Below are 19,174 nucleotides of genomic sequence, written 5' to 3'. Positions count from 1 at the left end.
TTGTGCAGAAGAATCATCTGTTTCCTGTGGTCTTGTCCTGGTGGTCATCTGAGACAAGGTATTTACAGGGGATCTGTATCTGGGGCTCTAGTTGTCCTGGTCTCCGCTGTCTTTCAGGGATGTAGAGGTCCTTTCTAGGTGCTGATCCACCATCTGGTCTGGATACGTACTGGATCCGGGTGACGTCAGTGACCCTCTGATCTGGACACAGACTGGATCTGGTGGCTACGGTGACCTCAGAATAAGAGAGAAACAGACTGATATTAGCGTAGATACCAGTCTTCTAATGATGTAGCAAGTACATCGGGTGTTATGGGAAGTGTTCCCGGTACTGGTTTACCTAATTAATGCAGCCTAAAAATCCTTTAACGGATTTGGATATTAAAAGCATATTAGTATGTTATGTGTAAGCCAGGTTAAAGAGATGGGTCTTTAATCTAGATTTAAACTGCAAGAGTGTGTCTGCCTCCCGAACAATGTTAGGTAAGTTATTCCAGAGTTTAGGCGCCAAATAGGAAAAGGATCTGCCGCCCGCAGTTGATTTTGATATTCTAGGTATTATCAAATTGCCTGAGTTTTGAGAATGTAGCGGATGTAGAGGATTATAATGTAAAAGGAGCTCATTCAAATACTGAGGTGCTAAACCATTCAGGGCTTTATAAGTAATAAGCAATATTTTAAAATCTATACGATGTTTGATAGGGAGCCAGTGCAGTGTGGACAGGACCGGGCTAATATGGTCATACTTCCTGGTTCTAGTAAGAACTCTTGCTGCTGCATTTTGGACTAGCTGTAGTTTGTTTACTAAGCATGCAAACAACCACCTAATAAGTTCAATTCAATTAAAGTTTATTTGTATAGCGCTTTTTACAATACAAATCTTTACAAAGCAACTTTACAAAAAATTACGTTTCTACAATATTTAGTAGTAGCTTATAAATGGTGACTGTCAGTTTGTGTGCGTATGACAAGATTTTTCAGAAAAAGTTAATACAAAACATAGTCAGCCAGGCGATGAACACAATTATTATATGATGCAGTCACCCTTGTAGCAATATTTGTTAGTTCTGTTTGTTGATTCAGGGTTAGCATCATCTGGGGTCCTCTGAGGGTCAGCATCATCTCTTCTCAGGTGTTCTGGATCCAGACTGGAGCTTGTGTAAATCCTAGGTGGCAAAACAGAGAAACAAATAGACATCATTAGCATAGCTGCTGTTCCAACAAAAGTAAAACATTTGATCAGATACAACTACACTCACAATTTAAGAGATGCATTATTCAAATGCTTGGCGAAAGAGATGTGTTTTTAATCTAGATTTAAACAGAGAGAGTGTGTCTGAAACCCGAACATTATCAGGAAGGCTATTCCAGAGTTTGGGAGCCAAATGTGAGAAAGCTCTACCTCCTTTAGTGAACTTTGATATTCTAGGAACTACCAAAAGTCCAGCGTTTTGTGACCTTAGGGTGCGTGATGGTGCGTGACGAGACTGTAAAATTGGGTTAATATGATCATATTTTCTTGACCTGGTAAGGACTCTAGCTGCTGCATTTTGGACTACCTGTAGCTTGTTTATTGACGAAGCAGGACAACCACCTAGAAGTGCATTACAATAGTCCAGTCTAGAGGTCATAAATGCATGAACTAGCTTTTCTGCATCAGAAACAGATAACATGTTTCGTAGCTTGGCAATGTTTCTAAGATGGAAGAATGCAGTTTTTGTAGCATGGGAAATATGATTTTCAAAAGACAAATTGCTGTCTAATATAACACCCAGATTTCTGACTGTAGAGGAAGTAACAGTACATCCGTCTAGTTGCAAATTGTAATCTACAAGATTCTGTGTACTGTTTTTGGTCCAATAATTAATATCTCTGTCTTATCCGAATTTAATAAGAGAAAATTATTGGTCATCCATTCTTTTACATTTTTAACACACTCTGTTAGCTTAGATAATTGAGAAGTTTCATCTGGTCTCGTTGAGATATATAGCTGAGTATCATCAGCATAACAGTGGAAGCTAATTCCGTATTTTCTAATAATATTACCAAGGGACAACATTTATATTGAAAATAGAAGGGGACCTAGGACGGATCCTTGTGGCACTCCATATTTTACTGATGATAAATGAGATGACACCCCATTTAAGTAAACAAAATGGTAGCGATCGGACAGGTAGGATCTAAACCATCTTAGAGCCTGCCCTTGAATGCCTGTATAGTTTTATAATCGATCTATGAGTATGTCAATGATCTATGGTGTCAAACGCAGCACTAATATCAAGTAAGACTAGAAATGAGATGCAGCCTTGATCTGATGCAAGGAGCAGGTCATTTGTAATTTTAACAAGTGCAGTTTCTGTGATATGATGGGGCCTGAAACCTGACTGAAATTCTTCATACAGATCATTTTTATGCAGGAAGGTGCTCAATTGAGCAGACACAACTTTTTCTAAAATTTTAGACATAAATGGAAGATTTGAAATAGGCCTATAATTTGCCAGTACACTAGGATCTAGTTTTGGTTTCTTAATAAGAGGCTTGATAACCGCCAGCTTGAATGGTTTTGGGAAGTGACCTAAAGATAATGACGAGTTAATGATATTGAGAAGCGGTTCTTCGGCTACAGGTAACAGCTCTTTCAGTAATTTACTGGGTACAGGATCTAATAAACATGTTGTTGGTTTAGATACAGTGATAAGTTTATTTAGCTCTTCTTGTCCTATAGTTGTAAAGCACTGCAGTTTATCTTTGGGTGCGATAGATGAAACTGAAGTGTTAGATGCTGTAGAATCTACATTCGCTATTGTATTTCTAATGTTATCTATTTTATCAGTGAAGAAATTCATAAAGTCATTACTATTTAACATTGATGAAATATTTAAATCAGGTGGTGTCTGGTTATGTGTTAATTTAGCCACTGTGCTAAATAAAAACCTTGGATTGTTTTGCATTGCATTACAATAATCTAACCTTGAGGTCATAAATGCATGGATTAACATTTCTGCATTTGACATTGAGAGCATAGGCCGTAATTTAGATATATTTTTGAGATGGAAAAATGCAGTTTTACAGATGCTAGAAACGTGGCTTTCTAAGGAATGATTGTGATCAAATAGCACACCTAGGTTCCTAACTGATGACGAAGAATTGACAGAGCAACCATCAAGTCTTAGACAGTGTTCTAGGTTATTACATGCAGAGTTTTTGGTCTCACTTTATATCAAGTGGTTTTCGCGTGTGTATTGGATTATCCGTTTGCCTGACCCTGTTTTGGATACTGTTTGCGATACATAATGAGTAATATTAATTAACTACAAGTACTTGCTATATGGTTAGGTTATAAAAAATTAAAACAGCTCCCTCAGACCTAGCACGCATCTAGGAAGGTTTGAAGTAGGGAGACTGAGGATCTGTGCACGGGCCTACGCCTGTTAGAATATACCAGAAAAGCATTGATCAACCCCCTTTCCAGGAGAATAGCCTATTTGGGCATTGGACTGAGAATGTGAAGGAAGTAGGAAGATTGGGAATGGATATTCCTATTGGCTTTGTTTTGCTCTCTTCTAAGAGATTTTCTTATCTAGGCATTGGCTATTGAAGTTTGGAAGGCTAGGTTTTCAGTCCTTTGGTCAACCTCATTTTCATAAGGTTATAATGGTTGGGTTTAGTGCGATGGTTGGTTTGAGGTTAGATCCAAAAGATCTGGGAATGCATAGTATTTGTCTGAACTTGCTCCGGACCAGCGAATCAAACCACAACCCAAAAGTCACTGTTCGATAATCCTGATCCAGCATCACGTTCCCTTAGTGAGAGCTGTACAAGGCCAAGGAAAATTTTAGGTCAGACGATTTGCATGTAACACTATTTTTCTATTATCTCTGTTTTCTTCAGGTCATTGGTTACTAATTTTGAGAAGACTAGGTTTCAGAACCATAGGTCTAAGGATGGTAGGTTTAGGGTGAGCATTTGTTTGGCACTAGGTATTATTTCTAATTGGGTTATTATGGTTGGGTTTAATGTGGTTAATTGGTTTGATACTTAATTTGATACTTAATTAGATCTGGGGACAAGGTTTCTGACTGAGCTTGTTCTGAACTGGCGAATCAAACCGCAGCAAGAAAGTGAGCAGTGGATAGTCCTGGTCCTGCATCGTGCTCCACCAGTGAGTGTTGCTCAAGGCCGAGGAGATTTAGAAGGTCAGATGACTTACTTGTAACACTGTATTTCTATTAACTTTTGTTTTTAAGAGATTAGCCCATCAGGATGTTGGTCACTAGGTTTGAGGGGCCTAGGTTTCAGATCCGTAGTTCCAGGTTTGGGGTAGGTATTGGTTTGGGGTTAGAATTTAATATTTTAAGGTCACCAGGTTAGGGTCTGAAGATCTGTATTTAACATTATATATCTATTGGCATTGTTTTGTTTTCTTTTAAGAGATTAGCTCATGAGGGTTAGGGTTTGTCTTAGGGTTACTTGCCTGTAATTATGCATAATTAATAGTTATTATAATAGTATGTACATGTAACTTGGAACAAGGACACTTAAACCCTTTTCTTTCTTTTTGTTTTACATCTTTTCTAATTTTGGTATTAAATTTCACTGTTATGCTGATGATACACAACTTTATGTATCAATTAAGCCTGACTCTATTCTTACACCTGTCTGTCTTCACAAAATAAAATTTGGTTATCTGCCAATTTTCTTAAACTTAATGGCAGTAAAACTGAAGTACTTCTCATAGGCATTAACTCTATTCCTTCTATAGGTCCTGCAGTTTTTGTTTATCCATTGATGGTTTCTCCATCTCTCCTCGTTGGGTTGGGAACTTAGGGTTCATCTAATTTTGTTTGCCTCCGTTCATCTCTCACCCCTCATAGTACTTTCATTCTTGTTCATTCGCTTGTCACCTCTTGCTTCGACCACTGTAACTCTTTTTTATTTGGTTTACCACACAAGCTTCTCCTTAAGCTCCAACTGATTCAGATTTCTGCTGCTTGTTGCTGCTGCTTCATCTATCCAACAAATTACTCCAGGAGAAAGGAGAAAGGACTAGAGGCAAGGCGTTTTGTGCAAAGGAACTTTTGAAGCCATTAAACATTTTAAGCTTGAGGTCATAAATTCATGGATTAACATTTCTGCATTTGACATTGAGAGGATAGGCTGTAATTTAGATATATTTTTGAGATGGAAAAATGTAGTTTTACAAATGCTAGAAACGTGGCTTTCTAAGGAAAGATTGTGATCAAATGGCACACTCAGGCCATTGATGATGCAGGTATTTTTATGTAGTTGACACTAGTAGTCACACTGTTCAAGGAATTATCTACAATCTATCTGTCAACAAGTACTAATGTGTTTCTAAGATGTTTGTCTTCTTCTTATGTTTGCAATCGGAGACATGATATCCATACCTGTCTACATTTGGGTACCAAAATACGGGAAGGGGGTACCGCTTACAATTTTATTTTTTCATATTAATTTAAACAGAGTTTAAAATTCATTATATTCTTGTCGATCCACTTCATCACATTTACAACTGCGTGTTTTCTGCATAAAAATAAGGGTCGTTTTAGGCTTTGGTCAAAAGAGCAGAAAAGCTTATTAAAAATACTAATTCATTCTCTGCCGGTGGCAGGTGGCGGTTTTCGCCAGAATTATAGATGATGAAAACGGGAGGGTTGACCCGTATGATGATATCTCCAGTGCTATGTAGGGTACATGCATGGTTTCTGCAGGAATTATAAGCTCAAATTTAAGACTTTTTAAGACGTGCAAAAATAAAATGAATGTCTTATGAGCAAGTTAGGGAAATGTCTTTAGTCTCCTATTAAACTGTAAAATTACTGTAAAAAGCATGATTTACAGTTCAGATATAAGTTTGAACAAAAACAAAACGTTTTATAATATGATACACTAACTATTTTTAATAAGATGGATGAGTCAAAAGTATAATTATATTCCTAAAGAGGATACCTGATTAAAACATCAAACAAACAGATGCAAAGTCTAGATTAATGAAAATGATACATTTTTTATCTTTATTTTTGATGTAAGAGCTGGCGTGAACTTGAGTGTGTGAGGTTATGTCAGCAATTTTCATGAACTGAGGAAGTCCTAAACTAGGGTGAGTAGGTCAGAACTATCCAAAAGCTTCTTATAAAGTGTTCAGCCCAGCTACCCAACTTTGTGATATTTCCAACAGCCTCTGCTGCTCATGTTGCCTCAAGTTGCCAACTCTTAGAAATGATTGATTTCCAGTTGCTTTGCCATTGCAACTCAGTCACTGTGTGAATGTCCTTTATTACTCCTGATCAGGGATGGGCAACTTTGGTTCTGGAGGGCCACTGTCCTGCAGAGTTTAGTTATATGTATAATCAAACACAATTGTCTGCAATAATCAAGCAATCTTGATGACTAAGGCTCAATTTTTCTGATGTGATTGATTAAGGATAGAGCTAAACTCTGCAGGACATCTATCAGTAATGACAGAACTTGCTACCATAGTTGCTTTTGGGAAATTCACTCCAGGACTGTTGCCTGTCCATGCACTTTTGTGTACCTAATATTTGCATGGTTATGGTTTAATTTTTTTCACATATATGATGTTCAGTAAAATAAAATTCAAGACATCAGAGTTAATAAATGTGTTTACAGGTGTAGTCCATCATAAAATGTGGTCAGATGGAGAAAGTGATCAAGCTTCAGGAACCTCTTCTGATGAAGTTCAGAGTCCTGTTAGAGTGCGTATGCGCAACCTTCAGCAGCGCATCTCTAATGAGGTAATGCATGTACAATCTCAAGTGAGTAATACACAAACGTTCACAGGTGGACACACACTTAATGTTGTGCCCAAATGATAAATTAAGTTAAGCACATGCTATATCTCAAACAGGGTGTTCTGCTATTTCCCTTGGAGGAATTCACAGCATGCAAATCTATGAAAGGGTGTCAAATTTTATTATATTTTTGAATTTCTGTATATTTTTGTTGTGTGTATATATGTGTGTGTGTGTGTTTGTGTGTTTGAAAAACTGTTTTAACAAGCATGTTTTGAGTTCGGAAGCATACAATATTTTTAAAGTGTGTCCTTTTATATGTGAAAAAATCAGTTAAAAGGTGATTCATGGATAAGAAAATATTGGTGTTGTTTGATTTGGAACATTTATATAAAAACTATTATTTGCTATATAATTTAAAGGGTAAGCTCTGTTATTTTGACAGGATGTTGAACATCAAATGTCGTTGAGATATGTTAATATGCAAACAGCAGCAATGCCACCCTAAAGCTCCCAAACTGGACACCCCCTTTGACAAGGGCAGTCCTTACAGAATCCAACACTAACTGGGACTGGGTCTTACTGCTGTGAATATAGAAAACACACGTCTTGCACTGATTGTAAAGTGACCGAATGACCTGCATAAGCCGTAGCATTGCCCCAAACTCCTGCAGTGACTCCCTCAAGACACTTCAAGAAACACTGTCATAGGACTTCTCCAAGTCTGCAAAACATGTAGACTGGATGAGCAAACTCCCATGCCCCTTTCCAGAATCCTTACTAGGGTAAAGATCTGTTCCACTGTTCTGGGACAGAATGCCTTTGCAACACTGGCTTAGGCTTTCCCAGGTAGGCTGAGAAGCATGTAGGCCTCCAGCTTTCCTTGGGAAATGAAGAATAGCTCATCTTGAGTTGAGAGGTAAAGGACTTTAAAGGTCCCAGTTCACACCCTTGATTTGTTTGGATTTCCCATTTCGATTGCCAGACTTCAGCTTAAGCCGGTCTTTACCAGGCACACTTATGATTCACCATATGTTTGAACATGGTGTTTGTTATGACCAATGCCATGCACAAAAGTCCAGCAACTAAACACCAATCAGGTTAGATCAGGCAAGCTGTTCTTTCTGTTTATTCCCCTCCAGACCCCTCAGTTGTCACCAACATTAGTGTTGAAGTTTCTCATCAATACTATGGATTCACAAGGTAGTACCCTTTACAGGGTCCCATGGGTCTGAAAGAAGGCCAGATATAAGCACAGAACAGAGTAAGAGCCTTCCCCTCTGTTTCACTGGGTCATATTGATGTAACCCTATCATCCATTGGTCTAAACCCCAAAACAATGGCGTTGAGTTGGAGACTTGTGTTTCCCACACCTGTGATTCTTCACACTTCTCACTCGACTCTATAGATGGAGAGACCCCTACCCAGGCATTTGTTTAGAGAGCCATGACTCTGTGTACAGTGAGGCCAACTATATCTATCTGGTGCTTCTCCACTTCTTGTTCTAACTCCCACTCCTTCCCCAGCAGAGAGGTCACATTTATGCAGCAATAGCTTGTTTTATGCCCATCTCAGCTATAGTCCTGTGTTTTTTGATATTTTAGTTTAACCAGTTTAATCAACACTTCATTCCTTAGTCTTTGTATGAATGACTTTACGTCAGAATTTACTGATGTTTATCCCTCTTGAGAGCTTCCACACAGAATTAATAATTCCTTACATTTATATAGCGCTTTTTTCTAGACACTCAAAGCGCTTACATAGTCAGGGGGTGTCTCCTCATCCACCACCAGTGTGCAGCATCCACCTGGATGATTCGACGGCAGCCATAGTGCGCCAGAACGCCCACCACACACCAGCTTACTGGTGGAGAGGAGACAGAATGTTGAAGCCAATCAGTAGATATGGGGATTGTTAGGAGTCCATGATGGTCAGAGGCCAATGGGCGAATTGGGCCAGGATGCCGAGGTCACACCTCTACTCTTTTCGAAAGACATCCTGGGATTTTTAATGACCACAGAGAGTCAGGACCTCGGTTTAACATCTCATCCGAAGGACGGTGCTTGTTGACAGTATAGTGTCCCCATCACTACACTGGGGCGCTAGGACCCACACAGACCACAGGGTGAGCGCCCCCTGCTGACCTCACTAGCACCTCTTCCAGCAGCAACCTAGTTTTCTCAGGAGGTCTCCCATCCAGGTACTGACCAGGCTCAGCCCTGCTTAGCTTCAGTGGGAAACCGGTCTTGGGCTCCAGGGTGATATGGCTGCCGGAATTAGCTACTGTTTGTTGGCAGCTTTTCATTGTCTTTCTTTGATCGTAGTTTTTTCTAATGTTAGCTCATGATAAAGTTGTCTAAGTGCACTTCCATCAGCATTCCTTTAAGATATATCCTTCAAGAGTGCTGCCCCAATCAACTGCTCTTTGGCACATTATTTATTTTCTTCCCTTCCATTTCCTTTTCAGGATATCAATAAACGTCTGTCGCTGCCAGCAGATATTCGTTTGCCAGAGGGTTACCTGAAGAAGTTTGCAAAAAACAGCCCCCCATTTGACAAACCTCTAAGTCGAAGATTTCGCAGAACATCACTTGTGAGTTTGTCTTTGTCATGATCTATTAATTTGACATCATCAGATGTTCAGAGTGTATTTCAGGTCTACACATTATATATATCGAGGTCTGTTCTCTCTTGGTTTGAATGGCATTATTTGATACGGTCATTGCCATAATTTTAAAATTCACCTTGAGGATTGAAGAATATTAGTATTGCCAACACTGACAAATTTAAATGAATATATTTGTTAATAAATGTTTAAAATAAATGGGAGATGAAAGGCAAGGTGTTTTTTAATCACCGTGAAATTAAGACTGATCATGGTGTTAATTATTGAGGCAGTTTGTATCAAATACACTATACAGAGGTCTAGTCTTCAGAGTGATGGTGAATTATCATCAGTCACTTTTTCTAAAATTATCAGTTTGGAAAATAGCAAAGGTTTCTTTCAAGTCAAATAAAAACAGACAATAGAAGTACGGTCAAGGGTCGTTTTCTTTTTCAAATATGTTTATTAATTTTCATACAGTGTCTCCACATAAAGAGTCAGGTGTTGCAGGTGATTGGTCTAAAATTTTGATTTAAAGAAATGTTTGACCTTAAAGGTAAAAGTTGATGATATGTTGTAAGAGGATCAAAAAACTTCCTAACAGTGTTTTATTTTTTTTGCCTCAGGCAAGGTACACCAATTTCAAGGTCTGTTCACACAAAGATGAATGATTGGTGCAAAGTTGTGTACGATAAACATTTTAATTTGAATGAACAGTGTTTTTCTCTTTTCCATTGTTATACAACTGCAGAAAAACAGCCCTTTTTGAGATGCTTCAAAAATGGTTAAATAAAACTTTTACTTGGTGGCACTATGAACAGACTATTTTACTAAATGACAGTAAATAGCACAGGAGAAATCTGCTAGCGGCTCTCTTGTATTAGAACTCTTGTATTTGTATAATGTACTGTATAATGTACTTTTGAGAAACTTTGAATACATGCACACGAGGGATGCACCGAAACTGAACAGTACAGAGAGTAGATTGGAGTTATTAGAGATTTAGGATGCATATGAAGTACATATAAGTAATTAATATAATGCTAAACATTCAATATTCAGTTGTATAGCGGATGTGCGTGAGTTGATAAGCAAAGCGCACTGAGTGGATTGAGCACGCGTGGGCACTGATGCACAAGCTTGTAGAGTGAATATCTCCCAGACATCACTGGAAAGTTTGTAGTTCAGTCGAATAGGTCAAAAGGTAAGTAAAACAATGCACAAGTTACTAAAGTTCTTTGACGTAAAGGAGAGTGAGAGAGAGTCCGAGAGGGCACACTTCTGTTGCATGATCTAGATCTGCTTTCCACTCCATTAGCGCTTCATTTGGATTAAAACTAAATCATAAATATAAAACAAACAAGCAAACACTGCATCAGACTGTGATGTTCAGGTTCATGTTTTCATGTCTATTATTTTGTCTGTGTGTTATGTTCTGATTGGTTCTTTGGTTTCATGTGTCATATTCTGATTGGTTTTCCTAGTCACGTGTCTTGTTTCCTCATTGGTTGGTTCTTGTCATGTGACCCTGATTGTTTGCTATAGGTAGCCATCATGTTGCCTTTGTGCTTTGTCATGTATTGAATGCATTCATTCTGCTATCGATTAGTCTTTAAAGGTCCCCTTCTTCGTGATCCCATGTTTTAAACTTTAGTTAGTGTGTAATGTTGTTGTTAGAGTATAAATAATATCTGTAAAAGTCTAAAGCTCAAAGTTCAATGCCAAGCGAGATATTTGATTTTGAACGACCCGTTTGGACTACATCCCTCTAGTTCCTGCAGTAATGACGTCACTAAAACAGATTTATGACTAACCTCCGCCCACAGGAATTCACAAACAGGGGGCGTGGTCTAGATGTTAGGGCTGTGCAAAAAAACAAATGTGATTTTCATGCACATCTCGTCAGTAAAAAAAAACGCTCCTGTGATTATAAGTACATCTCCAGCACATGTGTTCTAGCCCAATCTGTTTCCAGGAGGACAGTGTACTGTAAGCTGGTGTCGAATCACAACACAGGAACCGCTGGCCCAATCAGAGCTCGTTACGTATTTCTGAAGGAAGTCACGCAGAACATGTTAAAAACATATAAATGCTGTTTTTTTTTTCATAAGATTAGAAAACTGAAGCTGCCCTTGTGTTTTATGAGCAGTAATACACAAATACTGAGACAAAAATAAGAAAATCTATTAAAAAATACAAATAGGGTATATTATCATCTTGTCCATTCTACAATATCATATTGTACGGCTGCCTTTGTTTTTCATGCTGGTGTGAACAGGCATAAAGCTGTAAAATAGTGTACTATATAAACTTTTTTAGTAGAATTTATTCTATACACCTCCTTCTTTCTTGTACATAAATATAATAAATCAATACATAAACACAAATAACTCTGAAAGTCAGATCTTTTGAGGTTCATTACACTTTCTTTTAATGTTTACATTATGTCATAGACAAAAACCATCATATGCCTTGTCTTTGATTGAAACCCCACTGCTAACAAAGTCCTGTTGATGACACAACCAGCTAATTACTGAGATCTGTTCTTCTTTTCAGTCAGAAATCGGATTTGGCAAATTAGAGACGTATATCAAACTGGAAAAAGTGGGAGAGGTGAGATACTGACAATCTTACCACAGTTTGAGATACAGGTTCAAATTAAATGAATACTGTAATGTGTTACCCCAACACTAGTTCAGATATTGTTCTTTTCTGATGATCTTACAGCTTGCCTTTATATAAATACATGTGATTACACATCATTAACAGTATTGAGCAGCATACTGTATGTGTTCGTTGGTGTGCAGGGCACATATGCCACAGTGTTCAAGGGTCGTAGTAAACTAACGGATAATCTAGTGGCTCTGAAAGAAATCAGGCTGGAATATGAAGAAGGCGCTCCTTGCACCGCCATACGAGAAGGTACAGTGCTGTTCAGATGCATTAAAGAGATTGAAAATAATCAATGCATTATTTAACCCAATTCCCCCAGTGGACTGCAGTAACAGTGCCAGGCTGTACGTGTAGTGTTTTCATATTTCTCTCTGTTAGTGTCTCTTCTGAAGAACCTGAAACATGCCAACATTGTCACCCTCCACGACATCATTCACACAGAGAAGTGCCTTACTCTAGTCTTCGAGTACTTGGTGGGTGACCTGCATATGTTCTGTTCATCTCTCTATTTCTGATTGTGTCCACCTAATCTAACTCATGTGTGTCTTTTCCAGGAGAGGGACCTCAAACAGTATTTGGATGACTGTGGGAGCATAATGAGCGTTTATAATGTAAAGGTGAGGGGCGAACACATATATCTGCCAGATATAACCGTTTCATTGTTTTAACATTTTAAAGTTTAGTTTAATATTAGTATGTTATTATCCTAAACAAATCATACTTAAAAAAGAATGCATGAGGGAAAGTCATTGAGAAATAAAATAATATTTTGTAGAAGCATTTGGCTACAGAAGCAAAGACATTTTATAAATGTAAATTAATGTATGCATTTAGCAGACACTACTATCCAAAGCCACTTACAGTAAATTCAGGCAAACAGTTTTTACCTAACCTGTGTTTCCTGGGAATCGAACCCACAACCTTGTGCTGATGCTCTACCACTTGATCCACAGGAACACTACTAATCGATTAAAGACAAGACATTGATTTAATACATGTGAAAGATAATCAAATCAATAAAATATAATTAATTCAATATATCAAATAAAAACTGGCAACATAATGGAAGCAAAACAGAGACTTAATTCAAAATATGGCATCAGAAGATGGGATATAGTTGAGGAATATAGTGCACAAACAATACCGTGCAAAGTGGGATGTATCTTTTAATACTGTGGGAATTATAAGCAGGAGTATACAGGGCGAAACTAGCAAAGAAACAAGAAAACTGGGATAAAGATATAGCAAAAGAAACAAGAGAACAAGCAGCTGTCATGTAGATAAAGGATATACAAAAGCAAAGCCATGTACACACTTTAGTCTCTGTGGAGTCAAGTTCATTGTTAAATGCACATTATTAAAATCTTTTGGAAGACAAACACCAATGGTAAGCACCTGATTTTGGAATTACTATTTTGTATTTGTTGTTGCCACCTTACAGATTTTCCTGTTTCAACTATTGCGAGGTCTAGCTTATTGCCATCGGCAGAAAGTTTTGCACAGAGATCTCAAACCTCAGAACCTTCTCATCAGTGACAGGGGGGAGCTCAAACTCGCTGACTTCGGTACGCTTCATCACAGAGAGCATATCCACAAACGTACATTCACTGTAGGGGAGAGTCTGATGGTTTGTTTGTGTGCTGTAGGCCTTGCGCGTGCGAAGTCAGTTCCCACAAAGACCTTCTCTAATGAAGTAGTGACTCTCTGGTACAGACCTCCTGATGTGCTGCTGGGATCTACAGATTACTCCACCTCTCTTGACATCTGGTGAGACGCATACACACTTACACACTCAGACCATTTGTGTTGCTCTCATGAACACTAGTGAACCTTTGTAGGCAAAATACCTTTTTTCAAGTTTGGATTTACTACCTCGATGTATTAGTTAATTAGCTCAAAAGAGAATTATGAATAAATAATTGGTTATAATTACATTTAGTCATTTATTCATTTTGCAGATGTTTTTACCCAAAGTGACTTACAATTGTGGGATACATGAAGCAATTCTTCTTAAAGAGGCAAACAGACACAGAAAGAGCTTGTAATGCCAAGTTTTAGGCAATGTTCAAATACCGTAATTTCCGGACTATTGAGCGCACCTGAATAAAAGCCGCACCCACTGAATTTTACAAAAAAAATTATTTTGAACATAAATAAGCCGCACGTCTATAAGCTGCAGGTGCCTACCTGTACATTGAAACAAATGAACTTTAAACAGGCTTTAACCAAAACCGGCTTGTCACAAAAAAAAAAAAAAAAAAAATTAAAAATTGCAGTAAACAGTAGCCTACCAAGAAAGTCATTGGTCACTATCTTCCTCCTCCTGTTCACTGAAACCACTGAAGTCATCTCCTTCGGTGTCGGAGTTGAACAGCCTCAGAATTGCTTCATCCGATATTGGATCGTTTTCATTGTCGCTCTCGTCATTTTCATCCGGAGGCAAATCCCCCGCTGAGCGCTCTTCAACACGCAGCAGTCCAGCCTTTCGAAACCCGCTGATGATAGTGGATTTTTTGACAATGCTCCACGCTGTCAGGATCCACTGGCAGACTTGACCATAAGTTGCTCTTCGCATCCGGCCCGTTTTAGTGAAGGATTTCTCCCCACTTGTCATCCAATCCTCCCACTGAACACGGAGCGCCACCTTAAATGCACGATTTACACTGATGTCGAGTGGCTGCAAATACTTTGTTGTGCCTCCAGGAATCACAGCTGGAATTGAGTTTGTTCTCTTGATGGCTTCTTTCACCGAATCTGTTATGTGGGCCCTCATGCTGTCCAAAACGAGCAATGCCTTGTTCCTGTGAAAGAATCCTCCCGGTCGCTTGCCGTAACACTCCGTATGCCATTCATGCATTAGGCTTTCCGTCATCCATCCTTTCTTGTTGACTTTCACAACTATTCCTCTCCGGAATTTTTCTTTCGGCATTGTCGTGCGTTTAAAAATCACCATCGGTGGAAGCTTTTCTCCCGATGCCGTGCAGCTCAGAACACAGGTGAAATGCGTTTTTTCATGCCCAGTTGTTTTCAGCGTGACGGATGATTCACCTTTCCTGTTGACAGTCCTAGTTAGAGGCAGGTCAAACGTCGGAGCAACCTCATCCATATTTATGATGTCGTGCGGGCCGATGGAATGCTCCGCTATCTTTGCATCAGTGAATTTGCGGAAGTTTGAAACTTTTTCCTCGTAGTCGGGAGAGAGCTGCTGACATAGACTCGTCCGTACCCTGATGGACAGGCCTTTACGTCTCATAAATCTGAGACACCACGATGGTCCACCTCTAAAATCCTCAAACTTCATTGCGGTGTCGATTGTTTTGGCTTTAAGTCGGATCTGCACAGTTGAAACACCTCGGCCGTCTGCTCTCTGTGTGTTGACCCAGTCTTCGAGCTCATTTTCTAGTTCTGGCCATCTGCTTTTCTTCCCCCTGAAAGCTTTAGTTGTCTTTTTGCACTGAGTCAATTCCTCACGCTGCAGTTTCCAACGTCTTATCATCGACTCATTAAGACCAAGCTCCCGTGCAGCAGCTCTATTTCCTTTTCCAACAGCCAGATCAATCGCCTTCAACTTGAAAGCTGCATCATATGCATTTCTCCGTGTCTTTGCCATGATGAGGGTGACAAAATGACTACCGTAATCAGAATGATGGGAAGTTTGAGCGCACTCGATTTAATCTAAATAGTAAACAAAAAGTTGTTTGACCTTAACCCGTTCGGCAATTTCATTGGTCTAATGAAAGCTTCATTCCGCCAAAAAAAACTGAGCACGTCACAGAATGTGTTAAAAAAAAAATAAAAAAAAAAAATAATAATAATTGAAAGCGGGAAAAATCCATATATTAGCCGCATCGTTGTTTAAGCCGCGAAGTTCAAAGCGTGGGAAATAAGTTGCGGCTCATAGTCCGGAAATTACGGTAAGTACAAGCTAGAAAGAGAAGGAAAAGGTAAAGAGAAAGACAGATTTTTAAGAGATGAGTGCTGAGCCTGTTCTTATAGAAGCATCAATGTCTTGAACTTGTGCCCCCTGGTAGCCACTGCAAGGCTAATTAATGATCAGTGTTTGGAATAACGCCGTTTAAAAGGACGGCGTTAGGTAACAACATTATTTTTTCAGTAACGGGGTAATCTAACTAATTACTTTTCTCCATCGTTACAACGGCGTTAACATTACTGAACGCTAAATGCGTTGCGTTACTATGCATTGATTTATTCAAACGCACCCTTGGCTCACACAGCGAGTGTGGAGGTGGGTTAATAACGAGATAAGCGATTATGATTGGCTAAGGCAGAGTCATGTGTTTCATGGTAAATCAGAGCCAGTGTTTTTACACATTTGCCGGCACACGCGGCAGCGACAGCGGCGCTACACACACACACACACACACACAACAGCTACACAGAGATTCGCAGCAGAATTGGCGAGTCAGGAGCAATCCGATGAAAAGTTGGCATTTTCAAGGTGGAGATATAAGCACTACTTCAAATTCATTGTGGTCAAAGGCAAGAACGTGCATGTAATGTGTACATGTAATGTGTGACACGCATCTACAAAGCTAGTGGCCAAAAACACTTTTCTTACAAAGATAATACTTGAAGTGCAGGATAAAACTCTTGCTGTCTGTTGACATGCAGTAAATATTGAAAGTTATGTACCTGTCTGTTTTACTCATTTCAACTGACTTGTAAAAACTGTTCAAAATAAATAAAATTATTCGACATATAGCATTTTTTTTTTCTTTTTTTTTTTACAATAACGCAAATAGTTACATTCCCTGGTAACGAGTTACTTTTATTATAGAGTAATTCAGTTACTAACTCATTTACTTTTTGGAAAAGTAGTGAGTAACTATAACTAATTACTTTTTTAAAGTAACATTCCCAACAGTGTTAATGATAAAATAATTTATTATAAATAATTAGATCAGCTGCCAGAATTAATATCAACTAATCTGTTCAGTCTAATTTTATGTAAGCTCTAAGATTTTTTTTTGTGGCCAGAGAAAATAACTTTCTTACACTACTAATTAATTAGAGCATGTAGCAACATCGGCTCGTTAAAGGATTTTGCTTTATTAAACTAAAACACATCTGGTAAGAGAACGTAAGAGTAAATGAGAAACAGAGGAATGATCCTGTGAAACATGTGAGAGTCAGTCAGTCACTGATCAGAAGCATCAGCCCTGGGGACAGAGGACTCACAGCTCATCACAAACCTCTGCTTGGGTTAGACACTGCACGGTTCTCGCCTAGCCTTAGCCGTTAAATGAGGTCTCAGATCAAAGTCTAAATCGATAGTTAGATGGAGGTAGGGATATGCCAGGATCAAATTTTCCTGTTGCGATTAATTGCTCATGCTTTTATCACGGTATACGGTATTATCACGGTATTGAAATTTCGTTTTAAAAAGTGCTCAAAATATAGTATAATATAGTATAAAAGGTTAAATAACTTTTTTCTAATAACAAAAATAACTGAACATTCAAATAAAATAAAGCAATACAGAAATATATATAAAGTTAAAAGTTTTGCACAGATTAAAGTGCAAAAGAACTATAAAGACCAATAGGTAAGCTGAACATCATAGCAAATACACAAATCTGAATGGTTTTTAAGGTTATTTTTATGTTTAAAGGGTAAGAGCTGCATTTACCGCCATCTGCTGTCAGAGAGTGAATGTGCTTTCATTCAGCGCGTCTCTCATGTGTTCCTCGTGTGTTCCTCCATGTGCTTCTCATGTGCTTCTCATGTGTGCTTGTTTACATCAGAGCACACAGCGTCTTTCAAGCAGCATACAGCAGTGTTGTGCATTGTGACCAGTAGATTGGAATAGTTTTCTTAAAATGCATTTCAAATTCTGAATAATTTGTAATATATAATTATTTGCGGTATTGATAAGTGTCCATGATAACAATATTGTGCATATTTATTACCGTGATATATCGCATTACTGAATACCAGCACAAGTGTAGATGGAGGTGAAGTTCTGATCTAGTTCTTCCGGGTTGAAGGGTTATTTCACCCAGATAGCAAAATTATGTCATTAATAACTCACCCTCATGTTGTTCCAAACCCGTGAGACCTCCGTTCATCTTCAGAACACAGTTTAAGATATTTTAGATTTAGTCAGAGAGCTCTCAGTCCCTCCATTGAAGCTGTGTGTACGGTCTACTGTCCATGTCCAGAAAGGTAAGAAAAACATCATCAAAGTAGTCCATGTGACATCAGAGGGTCAGTTAGAATATTTTGAAGCATCGAAAATACATTTTGGTCCAAAAATAGCAAAAACTATGACTTTATTCAGCATTGTCTTCCTTTCCGTGTCTGTTGTGAGAAAGAGTTCAAATCAAAGCAGTTTAAGTGATATCCGGTTCAATCAATCTATCCCAACCTCCAAACCATCAAGAGTTTGCTTCCAGACGCTCATTCCAGGCCAAGGAAATGCAAGTATCGTACATTTAACTTGGGGTGCTCCGATCACGATCGGCCGATCGTTATGCGCATCTCGTCAGTAAAGCCGGTTTTCTAATCAGCGGTTAATTCCATCAGGTGCGTGATTTCACATAGAGCAGCTGTTACTATACAGAGCCGTTGTTAACTGAGAAGATGCGCAAATCCACTTCATTTTCAGCGTTTTTTGGCGCATCTTCTCAGTTAACAACGGCTCTGTGTAGTAACAGCTGCTCTATGTGAAATCACGCACCTGATGGAATTAACCGCTAATTAGAAAACCGGCTTTACTGACGAGATGCGCATTAACGATCGGCCAAGGAGCACCCCTACATTTAACTAAACGAAACAGAGGTTTAGTATAAGCTATAGACCCCGTTCTAAACAGCACTGATGGTTTTACTCCGGTGGTTAACTGACTCTGGTTTTCCTGATGGTGTCATCCATCAAATCCCATTTGCCCTTTCCCCTGTATGAGTGATTGTATGTATGTTTGTTTGTTTATTAGACTAGCTTGCATTAGTGTTTAGTTAACCAAATCTTGTGCACAAATAACATGATTCTGCCTTTACTTATCAATGTCCCTATACGATTTGAGTAGAGTTGTTATGTGGAGGGTAAGGGAGGAACTCATACGCAGACAGGAATCACTACACAGAGGGTTTATTAAAGACAA

General features: G+C 38.7%; 1 protein-coding gene and 1 pseudogene across 2 annotated transcripts in view; one reads left to right on the top strand and one right to left on the bottom strand.

Annotated features, from left to right (window-relative positions):
* LOC128019404 (cyclin-dependent kinase 16) overlaps nt 1-19,174 on the top strand; it is a 58,901-nt gene that overhangs the window by 22,266 nt on the left and 17,461 nt on the right. For both annotated transcript variants that reach the window (XM_052605365.1, XM_052605364.1), the window contains exons 3-10: nt 6,652-6,776; nt 9,241-9,366; nt 11,935-11,991; nt 12,186-12,300; nt 12,430-12,524; nt 12,606-12,668; nt 13,493-13,616; nt 13,698-13,818. In XM_052605365.1, coding sequence (XP_052461325.1) covers nt 6,652-6,776; nt 9,241-9,366; nt 11,935-11,991; nt 12,186-12,300; nt 12,430-12,524; nt 12,606-12,668; nt 13,493-13,616; nt 13,698-13,818 — 826 coding nt within the window. The remainder of the gene's footprint in view (nt 1-6,651; nt 6,777-9,240; nt 9,367-11,934; nt 11,992-12,185; nt 12,301-12,429; nt 12,525-12,605; nt 12,669-13,492; nt 13,617-13,697; nt 13,819-19,174) is intronic.
* Nucleotides 8,932-9,048, bottom strand: LOC128020366 (uncharacterized; annotated as a pseudogene).

Source organism: Carassius gibelio, chromosome A9, assembly GCF_023724105.1.
Source record: "Carassius gibelio isolate Cgi1373 ecotype wild population from Czech Republic chromosome A9, carGib1.2-hapl.c, whole genome shotgun sequence".
Lineage (NCBI taxonomy): Eukaryota > Metazoa > Chordata > Actinopteri > Cypriniformes > Cyprinidae > Carassius > Carassius gibelio.
This window is presented reverse-complemented; position numbering and strand designations above follow the sequence as displayed.